At 42.0% G+C, this 21020-nt stretch overlaps 1 protein-coding gene across 1 annotated transcript in view; it reads right to left on the bottom strand.

The window, feature by feature from the left end:
• The window catches only part of ft (cadherin-related tumor suppressor fat), a 512494-nt gene that overhangs the window by 16202 nt on the left and 475272 nt on the right, over positions 1-21020 (bottom strand). The window contains exons 8-9 of the mRNA XM_070102663.1: positions 1509-1689; positions 771-933 (exon numbers count right to left, since the gene is read on the bottom strand). Of these exons, the coding sequence (XP_069958764.1) occupies positions 771-933; positions 1509-1689 (344 nt within the window). The remainder of the gene's footprint in view (positions 1-770; positions 934-1508; positions 1690-21020) is intronic.

Raw genomic sequence — 21020 nt, 5'->3', positions numbered from 1 at the left:
AAAGACAACAGTTTTAAAGCATATTTGAATGGTTTTCTTTCAGCAAACTTATTAAGCTGACACTGACAATGTAAATAAGCTAAGATGTCAATACTGGCAGGGTATGTTTTCTTTAATTCATATCAACGAGAAACTAGACTGGAACTCATGTCACGGCAGTGATAGAGATTGCATGTTACTTGACCTTGTAGCAGCACATACCACTACACTAATTTCGAATGAGGCAATACCTGAATATAATTTGCCATAAAACTGAATTATTTTGCAAAGACAGTTTTTAAACTAACTGGAACTACAAGAATATTTTTTTTTCACCCTAATTTACAGACCACCTGAACTCCTTCCAAGGGTCCTGGGACCACTGTTTAAGAACCCATGCTCATATGATAGTTACATAGTGGGATCACTAATAATATTGCTGTCACTCTACCCTGTATGATACTGTCATAGTGGGAACAATCACACTGCTGCTAAATCTAATCTATATATGAAAGTACAGTACATAGTAGGAATAAAAACTAGCTAAATTTCCCTGTCATATCCACTCACACTGGATGGGGTTTTGTGCATTAGATAATGAAATTGTCAGACTGAGCTGGAAGACTTCAGTAATGCGACGAGGGTATCATTAAGCATTCCACTATGTGCTCTGTTGATAAAGCAGCTTCGAAGGTTTTATTTCAGCAGAGCCTGAATTTCTTGGGAATCAGAATATAATCTATATCACACACAGGAAACGGAATTTAATTACGAATTGTTTGAAGACTCACTTGGGTGGTGGCCGAGCGAGGCTCGGTTAGGGATGAATCTTGAGCCTCCAGGACCAATGAATACTGAGCTACAGCCTCCCTATCGAGTTTAGCCACCGTCCGGATGATTCCTGTCCACTCCTCCACCATGAACACTCCAGCAGCACCTTCCACCAGTGAATACCTGTGGATGAAGGCTTGATTTACATGACTATAACCCACTTCTCACATTCAGCTATTATTGAGCCACAACTGGGGCATTACCAGGAATTACTGTTGTGTTTACATGAGTCACTAAGAATGCTCCAGTATCAGGAAATGCGTACATAGTTCCCTAATAATGTATATATGATTATCTTGGAATGTGTACAACTGTACATTGTTCAACTGATTATATATATATATAATATATATATATATATATATATATATATATATATATATATATATATATATATATATATATATATATAATAAAATTATTCCTTGGAATGTGTAAAGGGTCACCTGGTCACGTGCATAGCAAATGAACAAAAATGAGTCCTTCACCCACCTCTCTCTTCAAGAGATGCCTTGATGCCAGTGAAAGGCCCTTGATCTGGTGAATTTGAGCTACCCTCCCCTTCATGGATCAAGCTTTATTACCTTCCATTTCCCATGCACTGCATGACCCAATGGGTTTGGTGCCTCCCTTAAGAAGAAGAAATTATAATAAAATCTACTAATGCTACTACTACTGCTAATAATAATAATACTGACCTGATCTTTGCGTTGGCACCGGAGTCACTATCAGTAGCAGCGACCACAATGACCTGAGTGTCCACGGCCACAGCTTCACTAACAGCGGCTTCATATTCTTCCTTATCGAACCTCGGCGCGTGATCATTCTCATCCTGTACCAGCACAGAGATAGTGCCAGTGCCGGTCAGCCGTGGAGTGCCTGTGCCAACACAAAAGGTAGTCAAAACATTTTTTTTTATATTGCTACCATGAATATACACTACTGCTCTCCCACTGCCCAATACACTTAACATCAAAAATCAATATAGATATGATGATCAAATACATTCCAACCCACGACTCTAACATCTGAACATCGGCCTCTCATCACAAGAGACGGTACTATGTGACCCATGTGAGTTTAGCGCTATGTAATGCAGCCTAAGGGTATTGGATTTATTATATTAATATTAAAATATAATGTTTAAGTAGTTTATCTGTTAATAGCATCTGGAATATTTTTTAGGAGCTAGGCTCCTAGTTTTTTGTTTACTGATCTGCTATATTAACTTTTAGCAGATAGGCTGCCTAGTTTTATTTCCCAAGCGTTTGTTTGCATTTTATAAATTTAGAATTTTCATTGGCAAATTTTGTAATATTATATTACTTTAGGCTAGGCTATACTATGGAGATCAGAGAAAGTTGTAAGAGTCTATTGGTGATTGTAGTGATATACTTATGAGATTTAGTCGGTTTTAAGGAGGGATGTGTTGCCTGTTTCAGGGGAATTTTTTTTTTTCACTGACTTTTGAAAGTGTATATTATAAAAGTGATTATATACCAGGAGGTTCTCTGATGCTCCGGCTCGTAATATGGTTTAGAATAAAATATAAATGGTTATAACGTAGGGCTAGTGATATAATTAGGATTTTTGTAATGCTGGGTATAAATTTGCATATATTTAAGGTGCTAAAAATAGCCTTGTCAATGGTTAAGAAGCTAGTAGTTAGTGTTTGTGTTATTGTTTTATTTTTTGTGTAGATTAGGATGTGTGGGGGTAAGGTTTGAGTAACATACGATTGTTTAGCTTCAGTGTAACTAGATATAGTGTACATCGTTTTGGTTCGGCACCATTATCTCGGCCTGGTATTGAGATGTAAGGACATGGTTGAGTCCTAGAGGATTGAAAAGGGCCAGTGAACAACTGGGAAAGACGTTGGGGTTGTATTTTTTTTTTTTTATTCTCCGGTATTCTCCCGGCCCGGGTCTTTTCCAAGTAGTGATGACCCGGTCTTGGCTCCCTATCTGGGGAGTATCTCGAGACCTAAAATCTCCCATGGGAGGAGGTACAAGTACCCCCTCAGCTTTGGGACCAACTGTCCCCAGGCCTAGCCACAGTCCCCGCCCTCACGGGGCTCGTAGAGAGAAGCTAGGGCTCTGGTCTGCCATCTGCCCCGCCCCAAAGGGGCTCGTGGGGAATGGCAGTCTTTAAGCTGCAGGTGGTAGCAAGCTGAGGCTTTCTCTTTGGGGTTGAAGACTAAGAATTAAGTATGTTGTTATAATTACTGTAGTGAAAGGCAAGGGCGTTATGATGATAAAGGACTCAAGTGGAAATAAGTCACTTTGGCTGACTTTTTTGGGTTATCCCAGGTTCTCTACACATATGCTGCTATCCATGATAATCTATGTAACTGGATTTGTGTATACCTGAATAAACTTACGATTCTTGTGTAAGTGAATTGTAAATATGGTTAAAAATTACAAATGTAATTGAATGGGTTTTATTATTTTTAATATTTAGGTAATTACATTTATGAATATGGATTTTAGAACAACGTAGGGGAAATAACGGGTAGAATAGCTTTTGCAGTAACTTAGTGCGCCTATCAACCACTGTCAACTGTAAACTACTGGCATTACATTAAAGTGTGTTTGTAGATTTAAATTTCCCACAATTATAACATTATTATCAGATCGTTATTGACTGATTATTTTTTTATTAATTATTATTTGTGACCTTCAGTATTATTAACAAGAGATAACCCATTCTCCGTCACCCATTTCATTCCTTTCTTCCCCCCATCCTTGACATTGTATTTGGTGAGTCATTTATCTCTATGTTCATTATTTGCTTATTAAAGACATTTAAGGAATAATTAAAACCCAAAACATTTCATTTTTTCCATTACCGACTAATAATAATAATAATAATAATAATAATAATAATAATAATAAAATAAAACGAGGTATGTATCTGTAAGCACCGAGAGATATGTATCTCTCACTGTACGTACACTGAAAGTTTACTTTCAATTCCTTATTTTAGAAATTAAATCATTCATATGTTAGTGTACAGGTGGACTGTAGCCTCAATCCCTCAACGACCCTCCCTCAGACAACAGACCCTAAAGTTAACAGACTGACCCACACCATCCCTGAGACAACGAGGTCGATGTCACCAGATAAGACAAAGTAAAGAGTTAAGCGGACAGATAATGAGAACATAAAAATGCTGGAACATTTCAGCAGATCCTACTGGCTCATACTTGGTAGGTCCTTTTCAAGTTCAACTCTTCACCCTCAAACATTAATTCAACCTATTAGCAAAGCCACCCAAAGTCTGAGCTTTAAAATCCCTATTAATCCATGTAGGTCTCATTCAAATCAAATCCTCCTCGTTCATGTATTTGTCTAATCGATTTTTAAAGCCACCTAATCTAGATTTAAACTGAGGAACTGGCGATAACAAGTGATAATTGGTGGAGCTTCAATAAGAAAAAGGCAGAGATGTGTAATGAAGAAAACGGGACTCGCTACAAAGATTCAAATAATTATCCGGTATGACCCTTATGTTTATTATTATTATTAAAGATTAGCCGGTATTCTCCCGGCCCGGGCCTTTTCCAAGTGGTGGCCCGGCCTTGGCTCCCTCTTTAGGGAGTGTCTGAGACCTAAGTCTCCCATGGGAGGAGGCACAAGTACCTCCTCATCTTTGGGACCAACTGTCCCCAGGCCTAGCCACAAGCTAGGCCTCTCTGGTCTGCCATCCCCGCCCCAAAGGAGCAAATGGGAATGACAGTCTTATGAGCTAAAGGCTCGGACTCAGGCACCTACCCTACCCTAGAAGGGTTAGGCATGGTGTCGATCTTCCATGACCCTTATGGGTTTAGCGCTTGGTTATAATTGTAATAATTAAATAAGTACCATTTATAATCCTTTCCAGGGTGGTGAGGGGTAGTTGATCCTGGTGAAGAATCACATTTCAGTGAGTTTACTTTTAATGAAGTCTGATTATCTCTCATTTCCAAAGTGCTGTTTGACCCTTGTGCATTTAGCGATTTTCAATTAATATAACAAAGTTTACTTTAATCCCCATTTTAGGGATTAAAGTATTCTTGTCTGGTGATTAAAAAGGTTCCGAGCAGCCTTAATGACCCTCGTGTAATCGATAAGCTTTTAATTAACCACGTTAATAATAATAATAATAATAATAATAATAATAATAAGAAGAAGAAGAAGAAGAAGAAGAAGAAGAAGAAGAAGAAGAAGAAGAAGAAGAAGAAGAAGAAGAAGAAGAAGAAGAAGAAATAAAGTCTACATTACATAATTATGTTCCTCCTGCGGGTCAATGTCAGAATTACTGACAATATATTAGTTACAACTTTCCACTATTTTTTAATATAATAATGCAATTCTGCAAGCTTCTGAGGTCAAAAGTCTTCTTACTCAATGGTCCCTCAAGATGCACCATTAAATATAATGATTCTGCAAATCATTTTCTTGTCACGCGAACATTGCTTTGATAATGATAACACTAATGACATAAAACATAATGATAATGAACGTAATGAGAACCACGCCCTTGTATATATGTCACTTTTCCCCTCACTGCCTGAATTTACTTTTACCTTTAAGAAGCCCACTTAAAAAGTGCACTTTCAAAACCCGTGAGTGTGTTTGGGCACGGATTACGTAATGTGGGTCATGTTTCGTGACCCACCTGCCCAGTCATTCATTCACTCACATATCCTGATCACACAGTTTTTCTGGTTTACTAGCTTCCTTCATCTGTAACCCTCTTAGTCTATCCTGCCTCCTCATTATCTTGTTAATATTACTTCTCTACACGTCTTATACATTCCGAAAAAGGAAGAATTATTCCTAAAATCTGTCCCACTTGTAAATAAAAAGTGATTGTCTTTATTGTCAAGGTTTGGTCATGATTTTTTAACTTTCAGCTGTATCGGGTCCAATTTTCCATAATGTTTTAGAACCCCATTTATTTACATTTTAGTACCCCCATTTATTTATATTTTAGTGCGCACATCCATTTGTTTTATTTATAATACACACAAATAATGAATTTAAGCAGCAAATTTTATTATAAGCATGTGAGAGACGGATGTGTTAAAAGCTGGATTTATTCTGATACCATATAACAATGGCCTGGCCTGAACACTGGACAGGGGACCTGTCCTAACTCACTTTTTGATTTTGAAGGCTATATACATCGTGAAGTGTAGTTCTCTCTTTGTATATATGCTGAGTGTTTACTTCAATCCTTATTGAATAAAGCATTCTTGTCTGGTGGTGAAAAGATGACAGTGCAGTCTTAATAGCTCTCATGAAGTCGACAGACTTGTAACCCCCGTTACACAACCGACCAATCGTAATATATAAACTTAAGCCGATTCCTCGAAATATACGTTGTTAAGTTAACACCAGTTAACCAAATTTAACCATCTACAACAGTCATACCAATAAACACAATAATGCACACAGACGAGGTTGTTTTGATAAACAGTAAACGAAGAATCACTAAGATGACTGAATAAACAAATATGTATTGATAAAGCCTACTGTGTGGGCGAAACTACATTATACTGCATTTGTGTGTTTTCAATGGGTATCTATTTGACGACGTTTCGCCAAGCAGTGGGTTTATTAATCCAATACAGAGTTGATACACGAAGACAGCAGAAGATAAGGTAATCAGTGCCCCAGCCTTGCAGAACGACATCCTCGTGTTAAGAACAAGATAACGAAAGAGTCATCAGAGTAATGTAGCAAAGCTTCGTGCTGAGAATAAGATAACAAGCCATCATAAGGGACACACAACGAGGCTTTAACGAGGATTCATCAAGTAGCAAAATAAGGAGTCTAAATCACACCACCGGAAGCTCTTGACGAGGTGCACCAACCGCAAGGTTTGTGGCAGAGATGAAAGTGATGGCTGGATAAACACGTTATACAGGACTCACCACTCAACGTTTTCTTCCTTTTTCTTCTTTGTCGTCTTCCTCATGATGAGGGTGTTTCTTTTTCTTCTTCCAAGATGTTGGTGGTGTTCTTCCTTGCGTGGTGATACTTCTGTTTCTTGGTGGTGGTGAGACCAGAGCTTCTTGTTCCTCTGATCTTCTGCTTCTATCTGTTTTCACTTGTTGTTGCTGATGCGTAACTTAAAAAATAAATTACAACGTAGAGAGAGAGAGAGCTACTACCTGGAGGTGCTCTTTACTTTGCCTTGCTTCTGTTAGTTTTATAACTCAAGCTACAAATATTGCATCTGCAGCTACAAGGAAAAATCTTTGTTGCAATCAGGAACTCCTACATGTTTGTAATGTACACACCTGTAGTATGCATATACACACCTGCAGTAAGTGTATACCTCGGCTGATCAGTCATTCAACTCATAATTATTAACTCACACAAGTTTCTTTTTTCCACAGGCGCAGATAAGGAGCCGAGGCGCGCACCCCTTCCCCCACACTATATATATATATATATATATATATATATATATATATATATATATATATATAATTATATATATATATATTATACATAATATATATATATAATTATATATATAAAATATATATATACATATAATATATATAATTATATATATATATATATATAATTATATATATATATATATATATATATATAATTATATATATATATATATATAATTATATATATATATATATATATATATATATATATATATATATATATAATTTATATATATATATATATATATATATATAATTTATATATATATATATATATATATATATATATATATATATATATATATATATATATATATATATATATATATATAAATAATTATAATTATTTATATATATATATATATATATATATATATATATATATATATATATATATATATATATATATATATATATATATATAATTATTTATATATATATATATATATATATATATATTTATATATATATATATATATATATATATATATATTATATATATATATATAATTATATATATATATATATATATATATAATTATATATATATATATAATATATATATATATATATATATATATAATTATATATATATATATATATAATTATATATATATATATATATATAATATATATATATATATATATATATATATATATATATATATACACCACATATAAGGTCTTGAACGGACTTGAAGGAGTAGATAAAGATTTTTTAGTTCTTGCAACAGGGATAACAAGGGGGCACCAGTGCAAACTGAGGAAAAAGTGGAGTGGAAAAGATATTAGGAAAAAATTCTTCTCAACAGTCGGGAAGTGGGATGAATTCGCTAAAGAAATGTAGGTAAGCTCCATACGTGAGGCTAGGAAGGAGTGAATACGTCAAGCGTGAATGGAGTGAATACGTTAAGTTGAAAGGCGGGGCCAGGAACAATGAATCAACTCCTGCAAACCACATACAGGTGAATACACACAGCTCTGTATTGTAAACCCTGTCAGGCTTGTATTTCGCGCCATGCCGCCTAGGCCTAGCGCTACTGTCTGGTGGGTCAAGATGAAACCAAAAGCTGACTCCACCAGCCCTTGCTTTGCTCTCCCAAGGAAGACCAAATATCTAGTGAGTTTAGGTAAGACCCATATAGGGTGAGCTGGGAAGACGGGACAGACGAAGAATAACGCTGGAGAGGAGCGTTCACAATCGTAGAGAAAGTGCCAAGACTTAACCCAGCAGCTAGGCGCTCGTGCAGCGGACTGGAGATACAGGAGGGGTAGGCTGAGAAAGAGACTACATCGTTCTTAGTTGGTGGAAGTCTTGATTGGTTCTTGGGTAGCTTGCAACAGGCTGGTCGCAGGAGGGGAGGCAGGTGGGGACAACAGAGACAGCTCAGTTGTAGGTGTTATTTAGCGTGGAACATTTGTGGAAGAGCCGTTCTCAAATTTCTTGAAGTTGGTTCTGGGGAGGTGGTACAGTTTTGTTTTATTGCCAAAAGTAAAACGAGTGGTTTGATGAATAGTCGTGTTTGTAGGGTCTTGATTGAAGAGTCGTCCATTAGTTTTGGTGCCTCAGTGTCGTCTGTGCAGACAACACAACGAAGGAGTCCTTCAGAGAGTGGATTGCCGTAAAGTTGACCTGCAGGCAGGTCCTAACGGCGGTAGCAAAAGCTAGCTTCGAGGATTCATTGATTACTCCATTCACAGGCTTGACTTTCACAAGATGCGACAGCATTGTGAGAAAGGAGGTGGCTCTTGTAGAATGTAAGTTCCCCTCCCTAGCGGGGATCGAAGGGAGACTTTTTCTTGAGTGTAGAGCGACTGTGTCTTGCCAGTAGCAAGGTCGGCTAGGCAGACTTAGGAGCAGCAAGACATATACCCTCACTCTCTTGCTAGGCCTCAGCCTAGCGTGGGCTAGCAACCAAACATACTACACTCTACCATATACCTCAATAAATCTAAGGTTCACATCTGAATATTATTATTACTCCAACAGAGACTACACCTTTCTTTCCGAGATATATCTAGTGGCAGCTGAGCAAAATTTTTGATAGCCGTCACTGGTACGTTCCAGTTAGACTACAGCCCAACGCAAACACCACAGCCCGGCTAATCTGGGACTGATTTGAAGAACTGATCAAGTTCCTTCTTGAAGATAATTGATAATTCCCCTTACGTATGAAAGAGTATTGAGTGTTGTTCCCTTTACTGTACTCACTGACTAGCTGGTTTTCTAAAATTGGAGGTATTTTGAGTCGTCTGGTGTCATTATTATTGTGAGAACACATACAATAGCACACATCGGCAATCAGCAAAATTATTCAACATCAAAGGCGGGGCCGGAGCTGTGGGTCAACCCCTGCAAGAAAGTACACGTCTACTGCCGCCACTGTTATTGTTTCTGACACCCGCCAGACTGTTTACTTTCTTTAATAATATTTGTTTCTGGCTTAATATTATGTTTGAGGCGACGCAGCGCTTGGGGACTGAAAGACAGTCAGGTTTGGGTCGAGGAAGGGGAGGATAGCTTCAGTTCCTAGGAACAAGTGCCCTTCCTTAGCATGAATGCACCCCCCTTGAAGGAATACCTCTTATAAACCAGACGGGCGTACACAAAGGCAGACTCCCTCAGAAAAGCGGTCAAAACAGACTTGAGTCTTTAATCAAAACCTGAAGTATAGATTACGGCTTGAGTGGTTGGCTAGCTAAATGGGGGATGGACATGGTGCCTAGAAATCATTCCTAATTTACAACCTCAAGATCTGGTCGTAAAGAAAAAATATATTGGGAAAAAATAATTAACATTTCCACCGTCAAATTCTTCAAGTTACAACATTTAAAATTATTATCGACACCACATAGTCATTAGAAAAAAATGTTCATTAAAGCCGATGCCTCTGACGGAGGGAAAAAATGGAGTAAATGTTTTTCATTTTACACGAAACTTGCAGTTGGCAGTCTGCCTCAGTTACTCCTCGTAGCCCTGGCAGACAGTGCTATCTGCCAGGGGACCACCAAGGTCGTCGCGCCGCACTCCAGCGCAGCAAACATCGCCCATAACGCCATCTGGATGCTCGGCCATTCCGCCGTGATCCGATCCGGCCCTACACCGACCATAAATACGGCAATAATTATAAGCCCGAGCCTTATCCAACACGAACCTATACAAGAGTGCGCTACAGCATGCAATTTTGGCCTTTGATGAGAAAGATAGTTGGGTTTACTTTACTGTGGACGATCCTTGACTCATGCGTTAGTATGGTCCCTTCATACCTTAGTACGTATAGGACCTGCATGGTATAACATGCATTATCCCTCACCGTGTATGGGGTCTGCATGGTGTGACATGCATTATCCTTCACTATGTATGGGATCTGCATGGTGTGACACGCATTATCCTTCACTATGTATGGGACCATGGCATATTATACATTCCTCCTCCAGTACAGGTGAAAAACCTGATTGCGCGAATCCCCCATTCGCGATTAGAGGATGGAGGATTGAGCAGGCACCATTCCTTGCTCTGAATCCTAAATATTCTCTTAACGTTTTCCAAAATCTCTCTCTCTTTCTCTCTCTCCCCCTTAGTTCCCAGGTGCATAAACATTTCCAGTAACACTAGTTCAGCGTTTCATATTAATAATAATTATAATTTTCCAGCATGTATGGGGCTATCATGGCAATTATACAACTCTTACATGGCAGACATGAATGGACGAATCTTTCTCCTTACACTGAACCATACACTGAAAGCGCAATAGTCACATTTGTTGCAGTGAAACGTCCCTAAATTGCATGCTCGATTGTCAATGGTCTTCGATATTAGCCTTAGATCGTATGCTTGAGCAGGCAATAGCATCATACATTGTCCGGTAATGTTCCAGGATCGTACGGTTGGAACGCTTGCAGAGAGAGAGAGAGAGGAAGGCGGGGCTGCAGCGCTCCCAGTTCTATCTTAGTTACTCTCATTTTTTCTTTCCGTCCAAAATTCTATCATAGTTACTTATTTCGAACATTTTTCTTTCCGCCCAGAATTCTATCCAAGTTACTGCTCTCAAACACTTCTTCCCGCCCAGAGTTCCCCCCTCAAACACTCTTTTTTCCGAGCAGCGTTCTATCATAGTTACCCCTCCCAAACATTTTCTTCCTAAACGGTACTTCGAAAAATCACATCATCATTCTATAAAGAATTATTTTTATTGAGTCGTAACTGGAAGTACAGCTGATTTTCATTGTCAGTGATCTTCAATAACATATGGCAAGCCTCGCTCATGACATGAGTACTATTATTTCGTGTACTTTATGCGTCATTAATTTAACGTTGGTAATAGTTTGCTATTATGTCGATGTTTGAGTTGTTAGTCACGTGGTATATACACTGGGAGTTGTACTTCTTTCAGTGTATATATATATCTCTTGGGGATTATTCTTGTTTGGTGCTGAAAAGGATACGTGAGCCTTAATGACTATTATATGGCCATTAAGGCTCACGTCGATAGGATTATGACTATTATATTGTCGATAGGATTAAACCCCCGTTAACCATTAATGAGTTGTTGGTCTCCCTTTCATACACTAGCATATTTTTTTGTGTATATAGATCTTTATGTATGACTTGCAACTTTCATAGCGAAGGTGTGGACATATTTAAGATGAATTCACCTAGTAGTAGTCACTGGTACTCGTAGTTGTGGTTTCAGAGGTTAAGTTTTATCTTCTGGCCCGGCATGTAAACTACTCCCTAACAGTTACACAAGTATTCTTCCATCCTATCACACATAAGATCATAAGAACGAAATAAGACTGCAGCAGGCCTACTGGCCCATGTTAGACAGGTCCAATTCACACTTACCCACACTCATGTACTCTTACAGCTCTCAGTGTATGGACTAGCTTCCAACACTGACCTATCCAAGTGGTTCAATTTTCCAACCACCGAAGCACTATATCACATCTATTGTCTCTTGCTCCCGGTTCTGTCAGTCAGTCCTTTAGATATCCAATGTGTCGTGACATACCTGTGACCGGTGTCAGGCAACCTGGACTGAGTGGACAGCCATGCTATTGTTACCAGCGACCGACAGACCTACATAACCTTCACAACCATCTGAAGTGGCTCTTATTGCATGAAGTGGTCCAGTTTCCATCTGAAAACTTGTACCTTCGTTCTGGCAATATTTGCGATATTTGTCGGTAAAAGGTTGAAGGCTGTTGGCGCACGAATATGATACAGTGTTCTCTTGTGCCCATGGTGCCCCTGCTTATCACTTGGTTTACTCTACACTTCCTCCTAAATCTCTCACTCGAGTAAGGTGGTGCTCAAGTATGTTTCATGTATATATTAAGCCTCTATCTCCTTTCCAGAGAATACATTCGAAGTGATCTAAAGTGTTTCCACTAGTTTAATGTTTTATTGATTTTATGATGACAATGTACCACCTTCATACATTTTTGTGCTCTGTCATCTCCATCATGAACCCCTCTAACATAGAAGTAATTAGGGGTTAGTTAACGACAATACTTTCCACAAGCAGAAGCTAAGAAGTGGTGGCGAGGAAGGTGAGGGAGGTGGGGGGAAGGTCCTAATTTATTTACACTCCTTGATTCATATACACTACCTCCTTGATTTACATACACTGTTTATACAGCAGTATCCAATACGACACCATCCTGTAGGAAGCATCGTCTACGTAAATACCTAATCAGGAGGAAGAGGAGGGAAAAAGAGGAGCTGGGCAGCTCCCTGGTTACGAGAATTGACGATTGTTCAAAGTGGCAGCTCTGGTGGAGTAATTGCCAGTAAGGAGTCATTAACGAATCGAATGAGAAGGGGGAAGGAAATGGGGGAAGAGGATGGGAAGGGAGAGGGAAAGGGAAAATAGAGAAGGAAGGGGAGGGGGAGGAGGAGGAGGAGGAGGAGGAGGAACTTACTGAAAAGTGGGATAAGGCTCAAACTTTTTTAATTAACATCATTAGGAACACAGATACCTCTTACACTGGATGTGACATTCCAGCAGGGACTGGAGCTTCTTACACTGGATGTGACATTCCAGCAAGGACTGGAGCTTCTTACTGTTCTGAAAACTCTAATATCCACACTGCCATTTTCCTGGCTGTCATGACGTTTGCCTTTTTCGTGTTGTTTAGAAGAAAGATCTCATTACACTATTGCACCCAGGTCCTTCAAGTGTTACTTCCATTCTATTTGGTGATCCTCTTGCATTTTGAATACACCGTCCTTTTAGTTTTTATTCTTTCCTCATCTAGGCAGTTGGAACTGGTCATCACTGAAAATCATGTAATTCTCCACTGCCCACTGAAAACCTTTGTTTAGATCTTCCTGCATTTTGTCGTGTTTTCTATCGAGGCGGCTGTCATGTTTATTTTGATACCATTCACCAATCATATGAAACTGTGACGTGTGCTTTTATTTATGAGGATAAGAAGTGGTACAGGGGCCAGGACCGTGCCTCAGGGTACTAAGATTTTTACTCTGCTAATGCTGGATGCTGCTCTGTTTACTGAAATTTGCGTTCTATCTGTCAGAAAATTGGATGTCCATTTGCCTACTAACCCTGTTATACCTACTGCCCTCATTCTGTGTGGAATTACCTCACGATCACGTTTGGTCAAACGCCTTTGCAAAAACTGCGTACACCACATCCACGTTTTGGTTTTCTTCAAATGCCTCTCTAATTCTGTCATAGTGGTTAAGTTTTTGCGACAAGAATCGTCTTCCTGCTTTAAATCCATACTGGTTTAAGCTATGCAGATTGTGCTGTTCCTTAAAATTTGTCATCTGGTCTCTCATCAGATGTATAATCCGGAGGATTATACAGCGGCTTATGTGAATAACAAAACAAAAAAAAAAGGCACAATACCGTGACTGGAACAATAAACAAATAACCCGCACATAGAAGAGAGGAGCTTACGACGACGTTTCGGTCCGACTTGTACCATTTTCTGTGCTCACCTCTTGCAAGCACTGGTGAGAGTTTAGGGTGTTCATGACTGTTTCCCAGGTATTGAAGTTTTCTGACACACTGTACCCCTGAATGCGACCCACAACCGGCTAAAACACAGGTACCTAGTTTTACATCTAGGTGGGCAGGGGTAACAAGGGTGGTGGATGAGGGTTGAGGGAGAGGAGGAGGAGAAGGGTGACAACAGACACCTTACAGCAACAACAATAATAACACTAATAACAACAATAAGGAAGAATAAGAATCACAATACAAGAGCTGGAACAATTCACAAATAAGCCACGACTTATATTAAATAACACAACACCGACAAGTAGGTGATATATTGCCGAAACGTTTCGCCAGTTCAGCAGGCTTCTTCGGTCGAAGTACAGAGATGACTTAAATAATGGAAACAACAAAATTAGTGAAGAAGTAAATACGAGGTTATTACTCCCTCAGTCTTGAAGAAGTGTTCTCTTCCACAGCTTCTTTCAATGTGAAGCTGAGGCCAGAACACTTACCAAAGCTGAGGCCAGAACACTTACCAAAGCTGAGGCCAGAACACTTACCAAAGCTGAGGCAAGAACACTTACCAAAGCTGAGGCCAGAACACTTACCAAAGCTGAGGCAAGAACACTTACCAAAGCTGAGGCCAGAACACTTACCAAAGCTGAGGTCAGAACACTTACCAAAGCTGAGGCCAGAACACTTACCAAAGCTGAGGCCAGAACACTTGCCAAAGCTGAGGCAAGAACACTTACCAAAGCTGAGGCAAGAACACTTACCAAAGCTGAGGCAAGAACACTTACCAAAGCTGAGGCCAGAACACTTACAAAAGCTGAGGCCAGAACACTTACCAAAGCTGAGGCCAGAACACTTACCAAAGCTGAGGCCAGAACACTTACCAAAGCTGAGGCCAGAACACTTACCAAAGCTGAGGCCAGAACACTTACCAAAGCTGAGGCCAGAACACTTACCAAAGCTGAGGCCAGAACACTTACCAAAGCTGAGGCAGGAACACTTACCAAAGCTGAGGCCAGAACACTTACCAAAGCTGAGGCAGGAACACTTACCAAAGCTGAGGAAAGAACACTTACCAAAGCTGAGGCAAGAACACTTACCAAAGCTGAGGCAAGAACACTTACCAAAGCTGAGGCAAGAACACTTACCAAAGCTGAGGCAAGAGCACTTACCAAAGCTGAGGCCAGAACACTTACCAAAGCTGAGGCCAGAACACTTACCAAAGCTGAGACCAGAACACTTACCAAAGCTGAGGCAAGAGCACTTACCAAAGCTGAGACAAGAGCACTTACCAAAGCTGAGGCCAGAACACTTACCAAAGCTGAGGCCAGAACACTTACCAAAGCTGAGGCCAGAACACTTACCAAAGCTGAGGCCAGAACACTTACCAAAGCTGAGGCCAGAACACTTACCAAAGCTGAGGCCAGAACACTTACCAAAGCTGAGGCCAGAACACTTACCAAAGCTGAGGCCAGAACACTTACCAAAGCTGAGGCCAGAACACTTACCAAAGCTGAGGCCAGAACACTTACCAAAGCTGAGGCCAGCTGAGGCCACACTTACCAAAGCTGAGGCTTACCAAAGCTTAGGCCAGAACACTTACCAAAGCTGAGGCCAGAACACTTACCAAAGCTGAGGCCAGAACACTTACCAAAGCTGAGGCCAGAACACTTACCAAAGCTGAGGCCAGAACACTTACCAAAGCTGAGGCCAGAACACTTACCAAAGCTGACCAAAGCTGAGGCCAGAACACTTACCAAAGCTGAGGCCAGAACACCACAGCTGAGGCCAGAACACTTACCAAAGCTGAGGCAGGAACACTTACCAAAGCTGAGGCCAGAACACTTACCAAAGCTGAGGCCAGAACACTTACCAAAGCTGAGGCCAGAACACTTACCAAAGCTGAGGCCAGAACACTTACCAAAGCTGAGGCCAGAACACTTACCAAAGCTGAGGCCAGAACACTTACCAAAGCTGAGGCCAGAACACTTACCAAAGCTGAGGCCAGAACACTTACCAAAGCTGAGGCCAGAACACTTACCAAAGCTGAGGCCAGAACACTTACCAAAGCTGAGGCCAGAACACTTACCAAAGCTGAGGCCAGAACACTTACCAAAGCTGAGGCCAGAACACTTACCAAAGCTGAGGCCAGCTGAACCAGAACACTTACCAAAGCTGAGGCCAGAACACTTACCAAAGCTGAGGCCAGAGGCCACTTACCAAAGCTGAGGCCAGAACACTTACCAAAGCTGAGGCCAGAACACTTGCCAAAGCTGAGGCCAGAACACTTACCAAAGCTGAGGCCAGAGCACTTACCAAAGCTGAGGCCAGAACACTTACCAAAGCTGAGGCCAGAACACTTACCAAAGCTGAGGCCAGAACATTACCAAAGCTGAGGCCAGAACACTTACCAAAGCTCAGGCCAGAACACTTACCAAAGCTGAGGCCAGAACACTTACCAAAGCAGAGGCCAGAACACTTACCAAAGCTGAGGCCAGCTGAGGCACACTTACCAAAGCTGAGGCCAGAACACTTACCAAAGCTGAGGCCAGAACACTTACCAAAGCTGAGGCCAGAACACTTACCAAAGCTGAGGCCAGAACACTTACCAAAGCTGAGGCCAGAACACTTACCAAAGCTGAGGCAAGAACACTTACCAAAGCTGAGGCCAGAACACTTACCAAAGCTGAGGCCAGAACACTTACCAAAGCTGAGGCCAGAACACTTACCAAAGCTGAGGCAAGAACACTTACCAAAGCTGAGGCCAGAACACTTACCAAAGCTGAGGCCAGAACACTTACCAAAGCTGAGGCAAGAACACTTACCAAAGCTTACCAAAGCTGAGGCCAGAACACTTACCAAAGCTGAGGCCAGAACACTTACCAAAGCTGAGGCCAGAAAACTTACCAAAGCTGAGGCCAGAACACTTACCAAAGCTGAGGCAAGAACAGAACACTTACCAAAGCTGAGGCCAGAACACTTACCAAAGCTGAGGCCAGAACACTTACCAAAGAGGCACTTACCAAAGCTGAGGCCAGAACACTTACCAAAGCCAGAACACTTACCAAAGCTGAGGCCAGAACACTTACCAAAGCTGAGGCCAGAACACTTACCAAAGCTGAGGCCAGAACACTTACCAAAGCTGAGGCCAGAACACTTACCAAAGCTGAGGCCAGAACACTTACCAAAGCTGAGGCCAAACACTTACCAAAGAACACTTACCAAAGCTGAGGCCAGAACACTTACCAAAGCTGAGGCAAGAACACTTACCAAAGCTGAGGCCAGAACACTTACCAAAGCTGAGGCCAGAACACTTACCAAAGCTGAGGCCAGAACACTTACCAAAGCTGAGGCCAGAACACTTACCAAAGCTGAGGCCAGAACACTTACCAAAGCTGAGGCAAGAACACTTACCAAAGCTGAGGCAAGAACACTTACCAAAGCTGAGGCCAGAACACTTACCAAAGCTGAGGCCAGAACACTTACCAAAGCTGAGGCCAGAACACTTACCAAAGCTGAGGCCAGAACACTTACCAAAGCTGAGGCCAGCTGAGGCCAGAACACTTACCAAAGCTGAACACTTACCAAAGCTGAGGCAAGAACACTTACCAAAGCTGAGGCCAGAACACTTACCAAAGCTGAGGCCAGAAAGAACACTTACCAAAGCTGAGGCCAGAACACTTACCAAAGCTGAGGCCAGAACACTTACCAAAGCTGAGGCAAGAACACTTACCAAAGCTGAGGCCAGAACACTTACCAAAGCTGAGGCCAGAACACTTACCAAAGCTGAGGCCAGAACACTTACCAAAGCTGAGGCCAGAACACTTACCAAAGCTGAGGCCAGAACACTTACCAAAGCTGAGGCCAGAACACTTACCAAAGCTGAGGCCAGAACACTTACCAAAGCTGAGGCCAGAACACTTACCAAAGCTGAGGCCAGAACACTTACCAAAGCTGAGGCCAGAACACTTACCAAAGCTGAGGCCAGAACACTTACCAAAGCTGAGGCCAGAACACTTACCAAAGCTGAGGCCAGAACACTTACCAAAGCTGAGGCCAGAACACTTACAAAGCTGAGGCCAGAACACTTACCAAAGCTGAGGTCAGAACACTTACCAAAGCTGAGGCCAGAACACTTACCAAATCTGAGGCCAGAACACTTACCAAAGCTGAGGCACTTACCAAAGCTGAGGCCAGAACACTTAGAACACTTACCAAAGCTGAGGCCAGAACACTTACCAAAGCTGAGGCCAGAACACTTACCAAAGCTGAGGCCAGAACACTTACCAAAGCTGAGGCCAGAACACTTACCAAAGCTGAGGCCAGAACACTTACCAAAGCTGAGGCCAGAACACTTACCAAAGCTGAGGCCAGAACACTTACCAAAGCTGAGGCCAGAACACTTACCAAAGCTGAGGCCAGAACACTTACCAAAGCTGAGGCCAGAACACTTACCAAAGCTGAGGCCAGAACACTTACCAAAGCTGAGGCCAGAACACTTACCAAAGCTGAGGCCAGAACACTTACCAAAGCTGAGGCCAGAACACTTACCAAAGCTGAGGCCAGAACACTTACCAAAGCTGAGGCCAGAACACTTACCAAAGCTGAGGCCAGAACACTTACCAAAGCTGAGGCCAGAACACTTACCAAAGCTGAGGCCAGAACACTTACCAAAGCTGAGGCCAGAACACTTACCAAAGCTGAGGCCAGAACACTTACCAAAGCTGAGGCCAGAACACTTACCAAAGCTGAGGCCAGAACACTTACCAAAGCTGAGGCCAGAACACTTACCAAAGCTGAGGCCAGAACACTTACCAAAGCTGAGGCCAGAACACTTACCAAAGCTGAGGCCAGAACACTTACCAAAGCTGAGGCCAGAACACTTACCAAAGCTGAGGCCAGAACACTTACCAAAGCAGAGGCCAGAACACTTACCAAAGCTGAGGCCAGAACACTTACCAAAGCTGAGGCCACTTACCAAAGCTGAACACTTGAGGCCACTTACCAAAGCTGAGGCAGAACACTTACCAACGCTGAGGCCAGAACACTTACCAAAGCTGAGGCCAGAACACTTACCAAAGCTGAGGCCAGAACACTTACCAAAGCTGAGGCCAGAACACTTACCAAAGCTGAGGCCAGAACACTTACCAAAGCTGAGGCCAGAACACTTACCAAAGCTGAGGCCAGAACACTTACCAAAGCTGAGGCCAGAACACTTACCAAAGCTGAGGCCAGAACACTTACCAAAGCTGAGGCCAGAACACTTACCAAAGCTGAGGCCAGAACACTTACCAAAGAACACTTACCAAAGCTGAGGCCACACTTACCAAAGCTGAGGCCAGAACACTTACCAAAGCTGAGGCCAGAACACTTACCAAAGCTGAGGCCAGAACACTTACCAAAGAGGCCAGAACACTTACCAAAGTTGAGGCCAGAACACTTACCAAAGCTGAGGCCAGAACACTTACCAAAGCTGAGGCCAGAACACTTACCAAAGCTGAGGCCAGAACACTTACCAAAGCTGAGGCCAGAACACTTACCAAAGCTGAGGCCAGAACACTTACCAAAGCTGAGGCCAGAACACTTACCAAAGCTGAGGCCAGAACACTTACCAAAGCTGAGGCCAGAACACTTACCAAAGCTGAGGCCAGAACACTTACCAAAGCTGAGGCCAGAACACTTACCAAAGCTGAGGCCAGAACACTTACCAAAGCTGAGGCCAGAACACTTACCAACCAAAGCTGAGGCCAGAACACTTACCAAAGCTGAGGCCAGAACACTTACCAAAGCTGAGGCCAGAACACTTACCAAAGCTGAGGCCAGAACACTTACCAAAGCTGAGGCCAGAACACTTACCAAAGCTGAGGCCAGAACACTTACCAAAGCTGAGGCCAGAACACTTACCAAAGCTGAGGCCAGAACACTTACCAAAGCTGAGGCCAGAACACTTACCAAAGCTGAGGCCAGAACACTTACCAAAGCTGAGGCCAGAACACTTACCAAAGCTGAGGCCAGAACACTTACCAAAGCTGAGGCCAGAACACTTACCAAAGCTGAGGCCAGAACACTTACCAAAGCTGAGGCCAGAACACTTACCAAAGCTGAGGCCAGAACACTTACCAAAGCTGAGGCCAGAACACTTACCAAAGCTGAGGCCAGAACACTTACCAAAGCTGAGGCCAGAACACTTACCAAAGCTGAGGCCAGAACACTTACCAAAGCTGAGGCCAGAACACTTACCAAAGCTGAGGCCAGAACACTTACCAAAGCTGAGGCCAGAACACTTACCAAAGCTGAGGCCAGAACACTTACCAAAGCTGAGGCCAGAACACTTACCAAAGCTGAGGCCAGAACACTTACCAAAGCTGAGGCCAGAACACTTACCAAAGCTGAGGCCAGAACACTTACCAAAGCTGAGGCCAGAACACTTACCAAAGCTGAGGCCAGAACACTTACCAAAGCTGAGGCCAGAACACTTACCAAAGCTGAGGCCAGAACACTTACCAAAGTTGAGGCCAGAACACTTACCAAAGCTGAGGCCACTTACCAAAGCTGAGGCCAGAACACTTACCAAAGCTGAGGCCAGAACACTTACCAAAGCTGAGGCCAGAACACTTACCAAAGCTGAGGCCACTTACCAAGGCTGAGGCCAGAACACTTACCAAAGCTGAGGCCAGAACACTTACCAAAGCTGAGGCCAGAACACTTACCAAAGCTGAGGCCAGAACACTTACCAAAGCTGAGGCCAGAACACTTACCAAAGCTGAGGCCAG

The sequence above is a fragment of the Cherax quadricarinatus genome, chromosome 5 (genome assembly GCF_038502225.1).
Source record: "Cherax quadricarinatus isolate ZL_2023a chromosome 5, ASM3850222v1, whole genome shotgun sequence".
In the NCBI taxonomy this organism is placed as follows: Eukaryota; Metazoa; Arthropoda; class Malacostraca; order Decapoda; family Parastacidae; genus Cherax; species Cherax quadricarinatus.
This window is presented reverse-complemented; position numbering and strand designations above follow the sequence as displayed.